This window comes from Labrus bergylta, chromosome 4 (assembly GCF_963930695.1).
Source record: "Labrus bergylta chromosome 4, fLabBer1.1, whole genome shotgun sequence".
NCBI lineage: Eukaryota > Metazoa > Chordata > Actinopteri > Labriformes > Labridae > Labrus > Labrus bergylta.
The window spans coordinates 9,331,026-9,345,369 of NC_089198.1; the positions used below are offsets into that span (position 1 = coordinate 9,331,026).

The 14,344-nt window shown below is 39.6% G+C and overlaps 1 protein-coding gene and 5 non-coding genes across 6 annotated transcripts in view; 5 read left to right on the forward strand and 1 right to left on the reverse strand.

The window, feature by feature from the left end:
- Nucleotides 1–14,344, reverse strand: part of LOC109989878 (contactin-associated protein-like 4) — a 113,076-nt gene that overhangs the window by 40,217 nt on the left and 58,515 nt on the right. Inside the window, exons 8-10 of the mRNA XM_065953644.1 lie at nucleotides 13,627–13,894; nucleotides 12,083–12,226; nucleotides 10,805–10,976 (exon numbers count right to left, since the gene is read on the reverse strand). Of these exons, the coding sequence (XP_065809716.1) occupies nucleotides 10,805–10,976; nucleotides 12,083–12,226; nucleotides 13,627–13,894 (584 nt within the window). The remainder of the gene's footprint in view (nucleotides 1–10,804; nucleotides 10,977–12,082; nucleotides 12,227–13,626; nucleotides 13,895–14,344) is intronic.
- trnal-caa (transfer RNA leucine (anticodon CAA)) lies at nucleotides 4,551–4,633 on the forward strand. The gene has a single exon. It is a non-coding gene; the product is annotated as a tRNA-Leu (tRNA).
- On the forward strand, nucleotides 5,750–5,832 carry trnal-uaa (transfer RNA leucine (anticodon UAA)). Its single transcript has one exon. It is a non-coding gene; the product is annotated as a tRNA-Leu (tRNA).
- On the forward strand, nucleotides 8,516–8,601 carry trnal-caa (transfer RNA leucine (anticodon CAA)). Its single transcript has one exon. It is a non-coding gene; the product is annotated as a tRNA-Leu (tRNA).
- Nucleotides 9,280–9,362, forward strand: trnal-uaa (transfer RNA leucine (anticodon UAA)). Its single transcript has one exon. It is a non-coding gene; the product is annotated as a tRNA-Leu (tRNA).
- trnal-uaa (transfer RNA leucine (anticodon UAA)) lies at nucleotides 9,976–10,058 on the forward strand. The gene has a single exon. It is a non-coding gene; the product is annotated as a tRNA-Leu (tRNA).

Sequence of the window (14,344 nt, forward strand, 5' to 3'; positions counted from 1 at the left end):
GATCATCTCTCTCCAATCTATCTTAAAAAATATGGAGGATGAAGGGCACCATGCTTTCAACATCCCACCACACGGCCTTCTAAAAACAAATCACTGTTTATGTAAATTAAAAAGGACCTCTCACAAATTGCTGCTGCATTTACACAAAAGAAAAATCCTTTCAGCTGGAGCTCTTCAAGGTTATAAATTAGGTTACCATCAGTGTGATTAAATACAGAGCTAGAAGGTGCTGCAGAGAAGTGTAGGAGGAATAGAAAGTCAAATAAAACATTGTTCAGTAGAATATGTTTCCGGTGACGTTGTGGGCGGTTGTATGTTTTAGAAATTCAACGTCCTGATGTCGAGTGAAAAGACAACTCCTGCAGAATATTTATTATAAAAAAAACCTTTACCTTTTCAGATCAAAAGAATAATTTCACTACTTCACAGATGAAAAGGAAAAGCTTTCTGCTGAGTAGAAGCTATCCTTTCACTTCCCCTCAGCAGCAGCAGCAGCAGATCTCTGCTGATTGAAGCGAGCTGCTCCTCCAAAGTGCTGTTTGAAGAAGCTCTTTAAATGAAACCAGCTCCCAGGAGACATCACTGAAGCTCTGTGAGTTATTTATAGATAAACATCACACCGCTGTTATCACCGCATCATGACATCAGTGCTGTGTGGGAGGGGAGGGGAGGGGTGTAGGGGACTGAAGGAGGGTACCCAGCCAGTCATTAGTGTGTAAGTGTGACACTGATATTTAAAATGTTGACATTAGAAAAAGGGGAAAACAAAGAAGTGGTGCACTGTACAAGCTGTTTACACAAACACCACCCGTCGAAATGTCTAGAAGATTTCAGGTCAGCCTTCACCCTGAAATCTTCCTGAGTTTGTTTTTCACATGTGTCCCTCAGAGGGCACATGACGTGCAATTCCACAAGAAAATCCAAACTGGCAGGTGAAGCAAAAAAGTCCAAAACTATATGACAGTTTTATGCCTTAATTTGAATGTGCATTGTTATTGGATGTGATCACATTTCCATCTAGCAGGTGGAAGGGGAACATACTAGTGAAGAAAAACAAAAAAAGAGTATGAAGCAGCTTTATTTAGTGCACGAAGCTCAGACCTGTTGAGCCCCAGTCGTGTGATATAAACATCGTCAACTCGCCGACGTGCTCGCCGTGAGCTTTCCTGTCTTTGATCTGCTGCGTTGCAATGCAGCAGCTCGAGGGCTAACGAAGACCAGCAGGAGAGCTCACCAAACACCAGTTTTAAAATCTTTTAGTTTAAGAACCAGGAGGGCGCCTCAGATCCTCGGGCTCTTCTCTTTTAGCTGTTCAACAGAGTAGAACTAAAACTTTTGGTGAAGCAGCTTTCAGTCACTACGCTCCGAGACGATGGGATCTAAGAGGAAATATTCATACTTTTAAATGTTAACTAAAAACACACCTATTATTTTAAATATCAATATTTTTGTTAATTTTCTAAAACATTTTTACTCATTTTGAACTTATATTGTTGTATTGTTGAACTATACTTCATTGCTATTGGTGTGCATCATCACACAGACATTTTACAAAGGGTGTTAACAGGAAACAGTCCTGCTAAAGTCAGGGTGAAACATGTGTCTGTTTGCGTTCACACATGCAGCTCGTCCCTGAACATTTAAAGACATGTTCGGGAGGGGTCATGTGCCAAGAAACAACAGATGGGAAACATGGAGAGAATTTACAGGAGGGCTGACATGTTGAATGGTTATGAGGCGTTGAAAAATGTACACAAGAGAATAAACAGATAGTTTGGATTCATGATACATTTCAGCTGTTTCTTTGTGTGTTACTTTACAAAGGTAAGGTGAAGTTAAAGTAGGATAGGCATGATATCAGCACACTAGTCAGTGACCTCTGAACCCAGCTACTCCACTATTGGAGCTGTGACTTGACTTTATCAAGCTTTATAAATTGCGATATATATGTTCCTTTGTAACTCACATCCACAGTGATGCAACAAAGTATTAGTAAAAAGCTTTTGACACAACACATAAAAAGTCCAAAAAGATGAATCACCGACATGTAACACAGTCAGAAGAAAGGGTTACAGATGTAGACGACAAACTGTGCACTCTATGACAGGAATTAGAATAATACAACCTTTCAACCATCTTACAGTTCATTAGTCTGATTTATTCTCTCGATAATTCAGTGTTGATATTTTTAGAAAGGACAACTGAATTGGGGGGGAAATATGTCAGAGTGACACTTGGAAATAACAAGGCCGACACGCTAACACCCTGTGTCTCTGGTAAAATACATTCAGACAACATGTGACCTCATTCTGCTGAGGACAACAGGACATGATGAGTAATACTGTTTTTATTATCCTCTCTGCCTGCTTTCCATCTGTTGCAAGACCGGCTGGCACCTCCAGGACGTCTGAGACACACACACCTACACACACACACACACACACACACACACACACACACACACACAGACACACACCTTAACACATGCACATTTGCATGATTGGTCTTCTCAGAGCATGAGGGTATGTAAATGTGTTTTTTCATGTCCCTGAATTTTGAAAATGCTCGTTACACCACCACATACCTTTGTTGGAGTTCACATATTTAACAGTTTGTGACAGAGTAGTTTGTGTGTTTTTCCAAACCCAGGTGGGAGTGTTGAGGGAAAAAAACAGATGACTGAACAGAATCTGCAGCCTCCCTTTTATTTAGATAAAAGTCCTGACTCAGCAGCCTGCCAGCCTGCTACACTGTGAGTTTTTACCCCCATTTATCTCTATACTGCTTTAATCTAAGCGTAAGCTGGAGCCTTGCAGATAAAGCACTTGGCTTTCACTTTAAATTCACATTACCACACTTCTTGGTTTCTTTTGTTCCTATATATTTAGAGTTTCTCAGTGAGATAGTTTGGCAGAGACAGGGATGTACTGTAATTAAACTCAGACTGGAAGTGGTGAAATCTTACGGTTCTTTAGAGGTTTCAACAGCATTTATGTGACTGGTAATATGGTACAAGGTTGTTTCAATTTTCAGTTTTTCCAAAATATCTGTTTTTTAATTAATTGACCTACTTAAAAATGAAGGGGCAACTTTGGATTTAGCTTTAAGCATTAAATATCCATCCTATGGTCTAAATAAGTAGCCAGTGTCAATGAGTCAATGACTAAGTCATAGTATCATAAGGTGGTAGAGCGGTTAGCACTAAAGAAGCAATCCGACTCCTGGTATTGAATTTTTCTGTTTCTGAAGGTTTAATCTACCATGTATGAGAAGAAGAAAATAGTCACGGCCAAAGTCAAGGTCCTTCTGATGAACAGCCGGCATTCCGTGTCTGATTGGTCAAACTATCAAACTCCGACTCTAATGTGTACTGCTTTTGAAGATGGTTCTGATCAGACTGACAGAGTCTGTTTGTGGACAAGGAAACTAGTGTGGTCTTGTATTTTGGGTGGAAATGCTTCACTATTGCCTTATGTAAGACTTTGATGGCAGTTTAACATCCTCACATGACTTCAGCCAAAAATCATTCATGTATTTCCAAAACGTCACAAGTTCCCTCGACAGGAACGTTTCATGGTGGGTTGTGTACGGACAAATAACCGATTAAATGTTCCAGGTGTGGACAGGCTGGAAATAATCGAGAGGGCCAAGTGGTTAAGGTGTTGTACTTAAGATTCAATGGATACTATTCCTCATGGGTTGAAATCCCATTTCTTTGATTTTACCATTGCTGTAAGAAGTAAAGGGTTCAGGGAGAGTTCATTAAAAATAACTCCAATTCCAAGTTACTCCAATTGACTGCTTAGAAGCACCATCCACCAGGATGGCTGAGTGGTTAAGGTGTTGGACTTAAAATCCAATGGGCAGATACTATGACTAACTGGCTCTTCCACACCATTTACTTCCAATAACATCAATGTCAACTCAATGGAGGTGAGGACAAGCTATTATCAATTAACAAATGCAGTAATTTGAGACAGTAAAGCTGCATTGATATGCCTCATGGAAGATCTGCTTTCCCAAATTAAGGAATTGATTATTCTGTCTTTGTGTGTTGATGAGCTTCAAGTTTTGGAAAGAATAAAACAAACCTCAACTAAACACTACAAAGAAACAAAAAATATGTATATTGCTTGTGACTAATCTAATGAATATACTGCAAGTGATGGTGACTATAGCTCTTTTCAAAATTACATTGGAGCCAAAGGTTCCAGGGAAGTATGTGAAATAAAACAAAGTTTATTACCATCACAGGACATTTATTTGGTCAGTCATTTTACTGCTTTGTTAGATGTCCAGTTTGTCAACTCTGCAGTCAAACAGAAACATTATCTCATATATTGTAAAGAATTAGGTCCACATTTTATAACATAATGCATAAATGTCTATGTTGGCCAAACAAGCACATCCTTTTGGCCACAGGTGGAAATATGGTTAACAGTGACAGCTGAGAAATGAGGGATCACTTATTGGGGAAATGAAGGCGTGGGTTGTGGTTGAATCAAATTATCAAAGCTGTATCTGTTGGTTAGGATTATAATTTAAACATGACCAGGATGGCCGAGTGGTTAAGGCGTTGCACTCAAGATGCAATGGACGTAAGTCCTCGTGGGTTCAAATCCCACTCCTGGTAATATTACCCTCTGCTTGACCTTTAACACAACCCACCAAGTGCTCTCTTGGTGGGTTGTGTTTCCTGCTATAAAGAGATTCAAAATATTCATCAAACCATGAGATTGGTAACAAAAATATATTTCCCCTGAGATGCAATTGGTAAAAGCTTTCATGAGCTCAGATTTAATTTTTCTTTAATTTTACATTTTGGTAGGAAACGGGCACCAAATATTTTCTCAACACCCTGTTTAGCACTATGCAGAATTTTTATGTACTGAATACCATTGTCTGGTCCCAGGATGGCTGAGTGGTTAAGGCATTGGACTTAAGATCCAACAGGCAGGTGTCCTCACATCTTCAAACCCCACTCCTGGGATGACGTGAAGCTTCATCCTTCAAGATCCTCATCAATACCTTTTCTCTCCTGAGCCTATTTAAATTTCCTAAATGCATTAGTGTAAATATTCACAATCTGATGAAATTAACAGAGCATGATAATAAGTTGAATCAATAATCACGGTAAAACAACACACTATATGTAAATATGGTCTAAGTCTGTGTGATGTCCCACATAAAGGGTGGTTTTGATGCCTTTCCAAAGTGGTTGCCATATTGGAAAACAACCACAGAGCTTAAGCTGAGGTTTTTTTCATGGTGGCATTATTTAAAACAATTCACCCCCTGCTCATTGTGTGCTAAAAGACAATCAATTACAAAACCTGTGAAAATTGACATTTCAATATGGTGTGTGTACGGTACATCCTGGGCTTATGTGGCCTCAAGCGGACACTGAGGGGACTGCATTTTCTTTGCATTTCTGTGTTGGCATCATTTTTCAACAATAGAGGTTGTTGCTTGGGTGAAATAAATCTAAATGTCGCTTGTGTCCTGTTGAATAATTTAACCTTGACCTATGCTTTGGAGCCACACTTGTAAATCAATCAATTTATATCGATATAGTGTTAAAATCATAACAAAAGTAACCTCAGGAAACTCTTCCACAAGAGCAGGTCTAGACTGAACTTTCCAGGTTACAGGAACTCAACCAGGTGGGAAAATGTGCCAAGAAATAATTAATCAACGCTATGGACACGAGTGCTTTCGAGTTAACATCAAAGATGAAACACCAAATTCCACCAGGATGGCCGAGTGGTTAAGGCGTTGGACTTAAGATCCAATGGGCAAATGCCCTCGTGGGTTCAAACCCCACTCCTGGTATAGTATTGGTGAACTACTGGTACAGCCACTTCCCTCTACTCCAGATTATCATAACTTCTGCTTACTTCTCTCAGTTAATCACTTACAGTTAATACAGGATGAGTTGATAATATACTCATATGTCTCCCCAACTGATAGGAGAAGTTGCCGTCTAGATCTACAGTTAATGTTGTTTAGAGTTTTCTTTTCAAATTGTGACAATAAATTGGATGACATGAAAGCGCTGGAACTGTTGGATAAAAGCCATTTAAAATGTCCTTAATAACTAGGTTTTGTTTTCCCATTGTTTAACTCAATGCTCTGATTTATTGGCCTCATTTCCAGCTATTTGTATATATAAAACATAGAGAACTAAAAAGCTCTGACTGGCTGAGGAGGTAGTTGTTGCCTTTATTCCCTGGGTTGTTCACCCAACAGGAAATAGACTGCCTTCTGTTGACTCCCTGACCATGTTGCTTGCATTGTGGCTTAGGACTGAAGTAAATTAGATCTGAATCAGTCTGAGCCCGGTTATATGACTGATAGGTCAAGTCTATTAAATGCATGGCTGCTTCTGTTTGGTACTCATTGCATTGGGTGGACCTGTTATTAAGTCTGCACACAGACACACTAATACAGACGCAACACTCTGCTCTAAGAAGAGTGCGTGGAAGCTGTGTCTTAAACTCCATTTTCCCTTTAAGCTTTATATCCCATGAATCTCAAATTTAATCAGCAGAGCTACATTGGGGGAAAGTATAGTGGGAGCCATCATCTTCTATCTTGTTCTGTTCCAGTGAGAGAGTCTGATCTGTGAATTCTGCTGAACAATATTCAAATAAATGTAAAAACGGGGAGATATTTGATTAAACCCACTCGAGCAGATTCTCCTTCTGAGCTGAAAATTAGGCTTGTGTGCAGCTTTATTTATACATAAAGTATAAAAAGGTTTTAAATGTATTGGAGTGTGTCTGCTGGTTGCTGTGTAGAGTAGAGTTTTTGGCTGTTATGATTGCTGCTTTAATTGCGATGTGTTTTGAGCGTCAAACTGACAGTGGGTAATTAGTTCTGCTCAATGTAACATTTTCTCCTGATGTGAGAAAACTGTTAAGTACTCATACAGAGGTGAAAATGGAGTTCATGAAATGCATTATGATGATGATGCTCTTTTTTTTTTACAGCACTCAATCATATGAATTGACAAAAATGCTTCCTTTAATCTTTTTACTAATGTCTTTTTTCACCATCTGTCATGTTAGCACTATGGCTGGCTATTGGAAAATTCCAGTATATAATTTGGTTTGACGATAATTTTGGTACAAACATACCATCTTGACCACTATTGGATGGATTGGCTTTTAATTTTGTCTAGAAATGTACTTTCCACAGGTAATGAATCCAAATGGGTTTGGTTTAGCTGCCCTTTCAAAAAACCCTCAAACTCTTCTCAAAGACTAAAAGTTTGGGCTTCTATTTGGGGACGTTGTTTGACTTCGCTGACTCGCTCTCTTCCTCTACATAGACATTTGTAATCTTATTTGAAATGTCTACGCTAATATTGAATGGATTTCCACAACATTTGGTTAAGACATTAATGTTTACCTCAGATTAAATTGTGTTTGTGTTAGTGACTCTGTGACTCCATGCACCAACATCAGACTGTAATGAGATATTGTCCTGTACTTAGTTTTTGATGAAGTCCTTTTTAATTTCAGTAAAATGAAATTCTGATATTCTCTCTTGGTTTTGTTAGTTTATGTTTAACAGGCCCTTGTAATAAATTCTGCTAAATCAAACAGTCTCCTTTATGATTGCTATTTGCATTGAAAGTGTCACTTCTCGTTTCATCGTAGTGCTAATTGAAGAAGGCTCAATCAAAGCTGATTAATTCAAAACGAAAGGCAGATACCAAGGTGAGCACAACACTTATTATTCTGGTGAGAAACAGGTGAGAGATGAGAGAAAACACAGGCAGGCATGTTGATTCGTCAGATATGAGGGGGAAATAAAGCAAACAGGGCTGTCAGTGGTTATTTCACACCTCAGGCCACTGAGCAATAATTCTCTATTCCTTATTGGAAAGGAAACGCTGTGACTGTGAGTGCATGCTTTTTCATTCTTTGTGTTTGTTTGTTCCTTTCCTGGATCTGACACTCCATACCTCTTCAACTCACAAAAAAACTACTCTGCCAAAAAAATCAAAGAAGAAAAAAAGATTACATTTCACTTCCTCAAAAGTTTTGTCTCATTTCAACTTGGATGACAAAACTATTGAAGCAACTCAGAACTAAAACAAAACATCAAGGAACTTCTGACAGACAGAATAGCTATTGGTTCTGTCTGTATCCGGCCCATCAATGTATTGTTGAACATCTAGTAAGCCTCGTTTAGCTGCTTATTTGTCTAATGAATGTGAATTTGTAGTGATGTCAGTTTGATTTCAAACATCCAATGCCATAAATTGTTTTGGTATCAAAGATGGATAAAGAAAATGTGTGGAGCACACGGGATATCTGAATGCTTTAAAACCCCCAAAAACCAACGGGAATTAGTGTTAATTAATGATTCTAATGATAAATTCATTGTTTTGATGTCCCACTAAGTAGGACAGTTCAAGATAACTTATTGGGGAAATGAAGGTGTGGGTTTTGGTTGAATACATTTATCAGAGCTGCAAGTGTTGGTTATGAATGTGTCAATTGTGACCAGGATGGCCGAGTGGTTAAGGCGTTGCACTCAAGATTCAATGGACATCATAAGTCCTCGTGGGTTAAAATCCCACTCCTGGTAATATTACCCTCCAACCATGGGAGTGGAAAGATGTTTCCCTAAGATGAAATGAGTTCAGATCCCATTTTTTCAATTTTACATTTTGGTAGGAAACAGGCACCAAATGTTTTCTTAAACTCTGTTTGGCACTTTGCAGAAATTTAATGTACTGAATATCACTGACTGGTACCAGGATGGCCAAGTGGCCGAGTGGACTTAAGATCCAATGAACAAATGTCCTCGTGGGTTCAAACCCCACTCCTGGTAAAGTATTGGTGGATGACCAGCTGATATAACTCCTGTTTAGTCTTCTCAGTAAAGCATTATCTACAGGATGACTTGATTATATACTCAAACACTGATATGTCTCACCAACTTATAGGCGAAGTTGCTGTCTAGATCCACAGTTACTTTTGTCAAAGGAAAAAAAAAAGTTTTTCATGAAAAATCTAAACATCAAAGTCCTATAATCATGTTATCGTTGCCCACACTTGCCAATGATGTAGTTCTGAATCACAACAAATGTAATCTCAGGAACAAGTTAAACAAGAGCAGGCTTATACTGAACTCTTTTTTTATAATGGTTTCTTTTGAAGGACATATTCATGGAGAAAGACGTTTCATTTTACTTGGTTACAGGTCAACAAGATGCCATAGACAAAAGGTCCTTTTTGTTTGACGAAAGAGATATGTAATACCACCAGGATGGCCGAGTGCTTAAGGCGTTGGACTTAAGATCCAATGGGCAAGAGCCCACGTGGGTTCAAACCCCACTCCTGGTAAACATTTGTAGCTTTACACTGATTGACTGGACAATTTGTGAAAATGTTAAGCATGATCAGAGTCATACAAGTCTTTATTGATTGCTAACTTTCTGCATTAGAAGTTAGATTTGGTAAAAAGTGGGTTTCCTGAAGTGGATCTACAGATCGTAAGTACCCATGCAGTGATGCGACCTTCTGCAACCAATTTGATGTTGTTTACTGTGCCACATTTAATTATTCTGAAGATCCTTCAAGACCGACCATTTGAAGTGCTGATGTTCCTTTGATGAACTTAAGTGTGACAGTGAAGTCTCCTGCTGTTTGGCGTATATGTGAACAGGCAAGTCAGGAAGACTTCAGGCCAGCCAAGACTTTCTAGACATTTTTAGGGGTGCATATATAACACAGGATGATTCACTGTGTGTTCACATTTTAGGAAAACTGATTGTGGGACAGAAAATCACATACTATAGATATGTTAGTGAGTCATTTGTCATAAGTCAAATATGGGAACAAACCAGGACGATGTAACTGCCACATGCTATCCTGGCTTCAAATTGTACTCTGTAGGTGTGCTTCATGGGGGTTTATCGCCAATGAGGAACCATAGGTAAAACAGCAAATCACAGTGACCAGGATGGCCGAGTGGTTAAGGCGTTGGACTTAAGTTCCAATGGACAGTAGTCCTCGTGGGTTCGAACCCCTCTCCTGGTATGAAATAGTCTTTAAGGACTTCATCAATCCAAACTTTATCCTGAACCTAATATGTGAGAAAATAAATCATGCGTCACTAAGGATTCTACATGAAATGCAGGAAAATATCAACCTTGAAGTTTGTTGTTCTTATTGATGTATCGGCACGCAGATTGAATAATTAACTTATTGGCGGATTGACTTAAACTAAATAGCCACCATCAAAAATCCCGTTATGTTGAGACACATTGCCTGCAGCAGCACACTGAGTGCAAAAGTTTTGCAGACTACCTCTCAGATTTCGGAGCTCGTTTTACAGCTCTAATCCTTTGTGAATTCCTAACAGAACAAAACCTGAGGAGTCCTAATGTTAGGACAGACGCACCAATTATTTTAGTTTACTTTCTTCTAACACAGTCAGGTGGGAGCTCCTTCGCCTGAGGATGTTTTGTGATTAGAATCCCAGGATGTGATGGATTTGTTGGGCTTAGAAATGAAGGTATAATAAGGTCAGAGCCGTGCTTCTTTTGCAGTTCTGTTGTTATATATGCAAATTTGTTCCAAAAGTTTTATCCTGGACACTCAATTGTTTCCCACAATTATATTCCAAGGAGGATCAATTCTTAGATAGTTCAAACACAAAGTGATCGATGAAAAGAGACTAACATTGTGATATCAGCGTTGGTGTCAGGGTGTGTCAGTAACGGCGGAGAGTGTAAAATGGTGGCGCTTGTTGGACCAGTGAGAGGAGTTTCGGTGGTTCTTACCTGTCAATGATGCCACACATGTCGATCTGCAGTTGACTGTAATTTCCCAGCAGTCTTTGCTGCACCATTATCAGGTCCACTGGCTGGTTGTCCACGCTGAGGAGACGCATGCAGCCTTGAAAGATGTTAAAGGGATTTTTGCATTCCTGACTGTTTTCTTCTGCTGGACAACCTGAACCAGAGAGTAAAGACAACAGAGTCAATAAAACCCACAATGAAGAGAGAGACATGACAGCAGAGTGGACAATATCAAAACCCTTTGTGACTAACTAAAGATAACTATTCTGTTACACTGTGGTAAATATGTCCTGCCACCAAGAGAGTTGAGCTGTGGTGTTTTTTTCGTTTTTTTTAGATCTTAAAGTGGCTGCAGTTACGCAAATGTAGGCCAAGCCTTGATCAAATGAAAATATATATTATATTCTTAGCAGCTGGCTTAATGTGGAAAAAGGAGATAGGGATTGTGCACATGTATTAGAGTGTATGAGGGAGGCCATAAAAAGCCTGAGGCAGTTAGAGAACACGCCACGACTGCAATATTGGTTGAACAAAGATTTAAGGAGAAAAGATTCCAGAGAAGGAAGAGAGGAAAGAACAGAGAGAGAGAAATTAGAGAGAGAAGAAGGAAGGGTAGGAGGACAGAGGAAAGACAAAAATAGTAGAAGAAGGAAGGAAGGAAGGATAGGAGGACAGAGAAAAGACAGAAATGAGAGGACGGTAGACAACTGTAACACACAACATACATAAAAAAGTCTAATATTAATGCACATCGTTCAGGTCAAATATGACCGGTCTAATCCACGGCACAACAGAAAAGGAAGGACAGTGGTTATGATAACTTTGTCAATCATTCATGATGTATTAAATGTATTTTCTTTCAAGGTGAAACAGTGAAAGGCAGGAGCTAACCGTGATTTAAAAAATGCAGCAATAGAATAATTAATTTAAAAATGAAAACTCAATTAATAATTAAAGTCAAACTCCTTAAAGGGAGAAAAGGTAATAAAAAAAAAGCTTAGCTTAGCAGAGCTATTTTCAAATTTAGCTGAATCACAACATAAATTATGTGCAGCCGTAATCCTCTTAGATGCTAATGAAAGTTCAACTCAGATCTGTTTAAATTTTTATTTAAAAAATAATTCAAAGTAAAGTGAAAACATGTCTGATATCATGTTCTATAAGATATGTTTGCTTGTTTTTTTAGTTTGGTGGATTTTGACTGTGAGCTCGGTGACTGGCGTCCCCATTTAGATTGACTTTAAGAGCATGTATTCTTACCACCAAAGAAGAGTTTACTTCCTGTGATGACGGAGTAGCCGGCATGAGCAACACCTCCTTCTTCTTTATCGACAAAGACTGTCAGACGACCTCGTCTGGAGATCAGCTCCACTGAGTGCCACTGACCGTCATTCAGAGCAGAGCCTGAGAAAACAAGTTGAACTCGTCATGACAATAATCACATGTATTTTTATTAAATGAGCAAAATGTACGTAACTCAGACACCTAGCGTTTAAACCGGGTACTGCAGTCCAAATTTAAAACATTTGAGAGAGCATTTGAGAGAGCTGTCTCCCCCGCCCCCTCCTCCCAAGAGTCAATGCTCACTCTAGTTGCCATTTCATGGACACTGAAGCTTCAGTGTTTAGCCAGCTCTGCCTCGGTCTGCAAACCTTTCTGCGTTGCAACAACATTAAATCTCCAACCTAAACATTGATGTCAAGTACCATTTGAAAACGTTGTGTTACTTTTTAAACTAGGTTTTTTTCTTGACTAACATGTTGTTTTTTGACAAACCTGAGTATTTGATGTTCACCACATGTTAGACAAGAAGGAAAAAAATGCTTAGTAGTAAATGTTGTTGACATTCAACAGAGTCGACTGTGAAAGCCCTAATGAGACACTAAGGGAGACTTTGTGAATCTAAATGACATACCAAACGGCTTTAAAAAAATACATTATTAAGTGGAGACTTGGGGTGAGAATGCTTTGAGAACTGGTTTGCATATCTACGAGGGCTGAGGGACGACATATTGGAGTATTAAAGATAACATTAAAGATGAAAAATTTTGGGTTTTACAATAAAGGTAGTGTGTTTATCTAAAAGGGCAATGACATGAGTCTCCAACACATTGCTCTGGATTTCAGCAGCTTTACAGACAGCAGCCATTTGGCCAGATTTATAAAGGCCAACGAAGGTATCATAACATACTATTTCCACATAGGGTGAGAAAGAGACTTTTGAAGTTTATATTAATTTTTTACAAATGTGGAGGACAAGTGTGTGTGTTTCATATACTGAGCCATCGTTTCAATTGGAAAAAGAAGCAACATGGAGCGCCACTACGCACAGGTCCATGGTGACTTTGCACAGGACACTCCTGCCGACAACGTGCTACAAACTGTGAGTGAACGAACTGAAGCAACACTTAAAAAACAGGAATCTCCATTCACCCAACCAATGAAGGGGCAACGATGGCATGACTTAAAGTGGTGCACATTGTAACAAAGCACATGAAGCCCTTCACCAATGGCCAATGGGTGGTTAGGGATATTCAGGGACAATAAAAGTAAGACTGAAATGATGTCTGCTGAGGTACAGTTTGGTGCTAACACAGTGGCATGGAGAGGCTTTGTCAGCTTGTTGTGTTGACATACACAAGAAGTATCTTAAATCAGCTGGATCAAACTTGTGAGTAATTGTAAGCGATGTGATGCAAGTAGCTCTCAGATGAAAAAAGATGGAAACCATTGGGCTGAGATATACATTTTGAACATCATTTTCAAGACAGAAGTTATAAGTTCTATAAGCTGTAAAGTCCGACCTGCGCTGAGCTCGAGGAGCGCTCTGCCAGTCTTATGGATCTGCATTCGGAGTCTGGCCTCACTCAGGTACAGCCAGACCATGCCCCCTTCCTGAGCCAGGTCAAAGGTGAGCAGAAGCCCCGCCTTGTTCCACGTCCTGAACTGAAACCCAATGGACACGCCCCCAGAGGAGGACGCTGTGGCCGCCGGCAGCTGGAGGAAGCTCTGCGGGCCGGGAAACGTCACGGCAACAGAAACCGGCTCAGCACATGAAAAGGTCACATTGCCCTGAGAGAGAAACAAACAGAGAGAGAGAGAGAGAGAGAGAGGGAGGAGGGACAGAAAGACTGATTACTACAAACAACGTCAAACATGAATATTAATCAGCTGCAGAGGGCGTGTCGATGTGACCCCGTGTCATGATGATCTCATCAGCGAGTCTCCTTGAGATTACACACCAAGCAAACTGTAGATACCAAAGTCATGGAGCTTAGAGGTGGGTATGTATGTGACAGCTCTATATCTACACTCCTGTCTCGGCCCATTGTTTTGAGTGGTGGTAATGACACCAGGTTCATTGCTAAGGCTGCAGCAGTAATAAATTACAGTCCCGGCTCTCTGCTGGGAATATCAGTCAGCTATCTTTATAATGCTCCGGAAACACAGATGACATCTAAAAGCCCTTTATAGAGCTGTTAAAGTGATATATATATATATAGAGGCACAATGGGGAAGGTT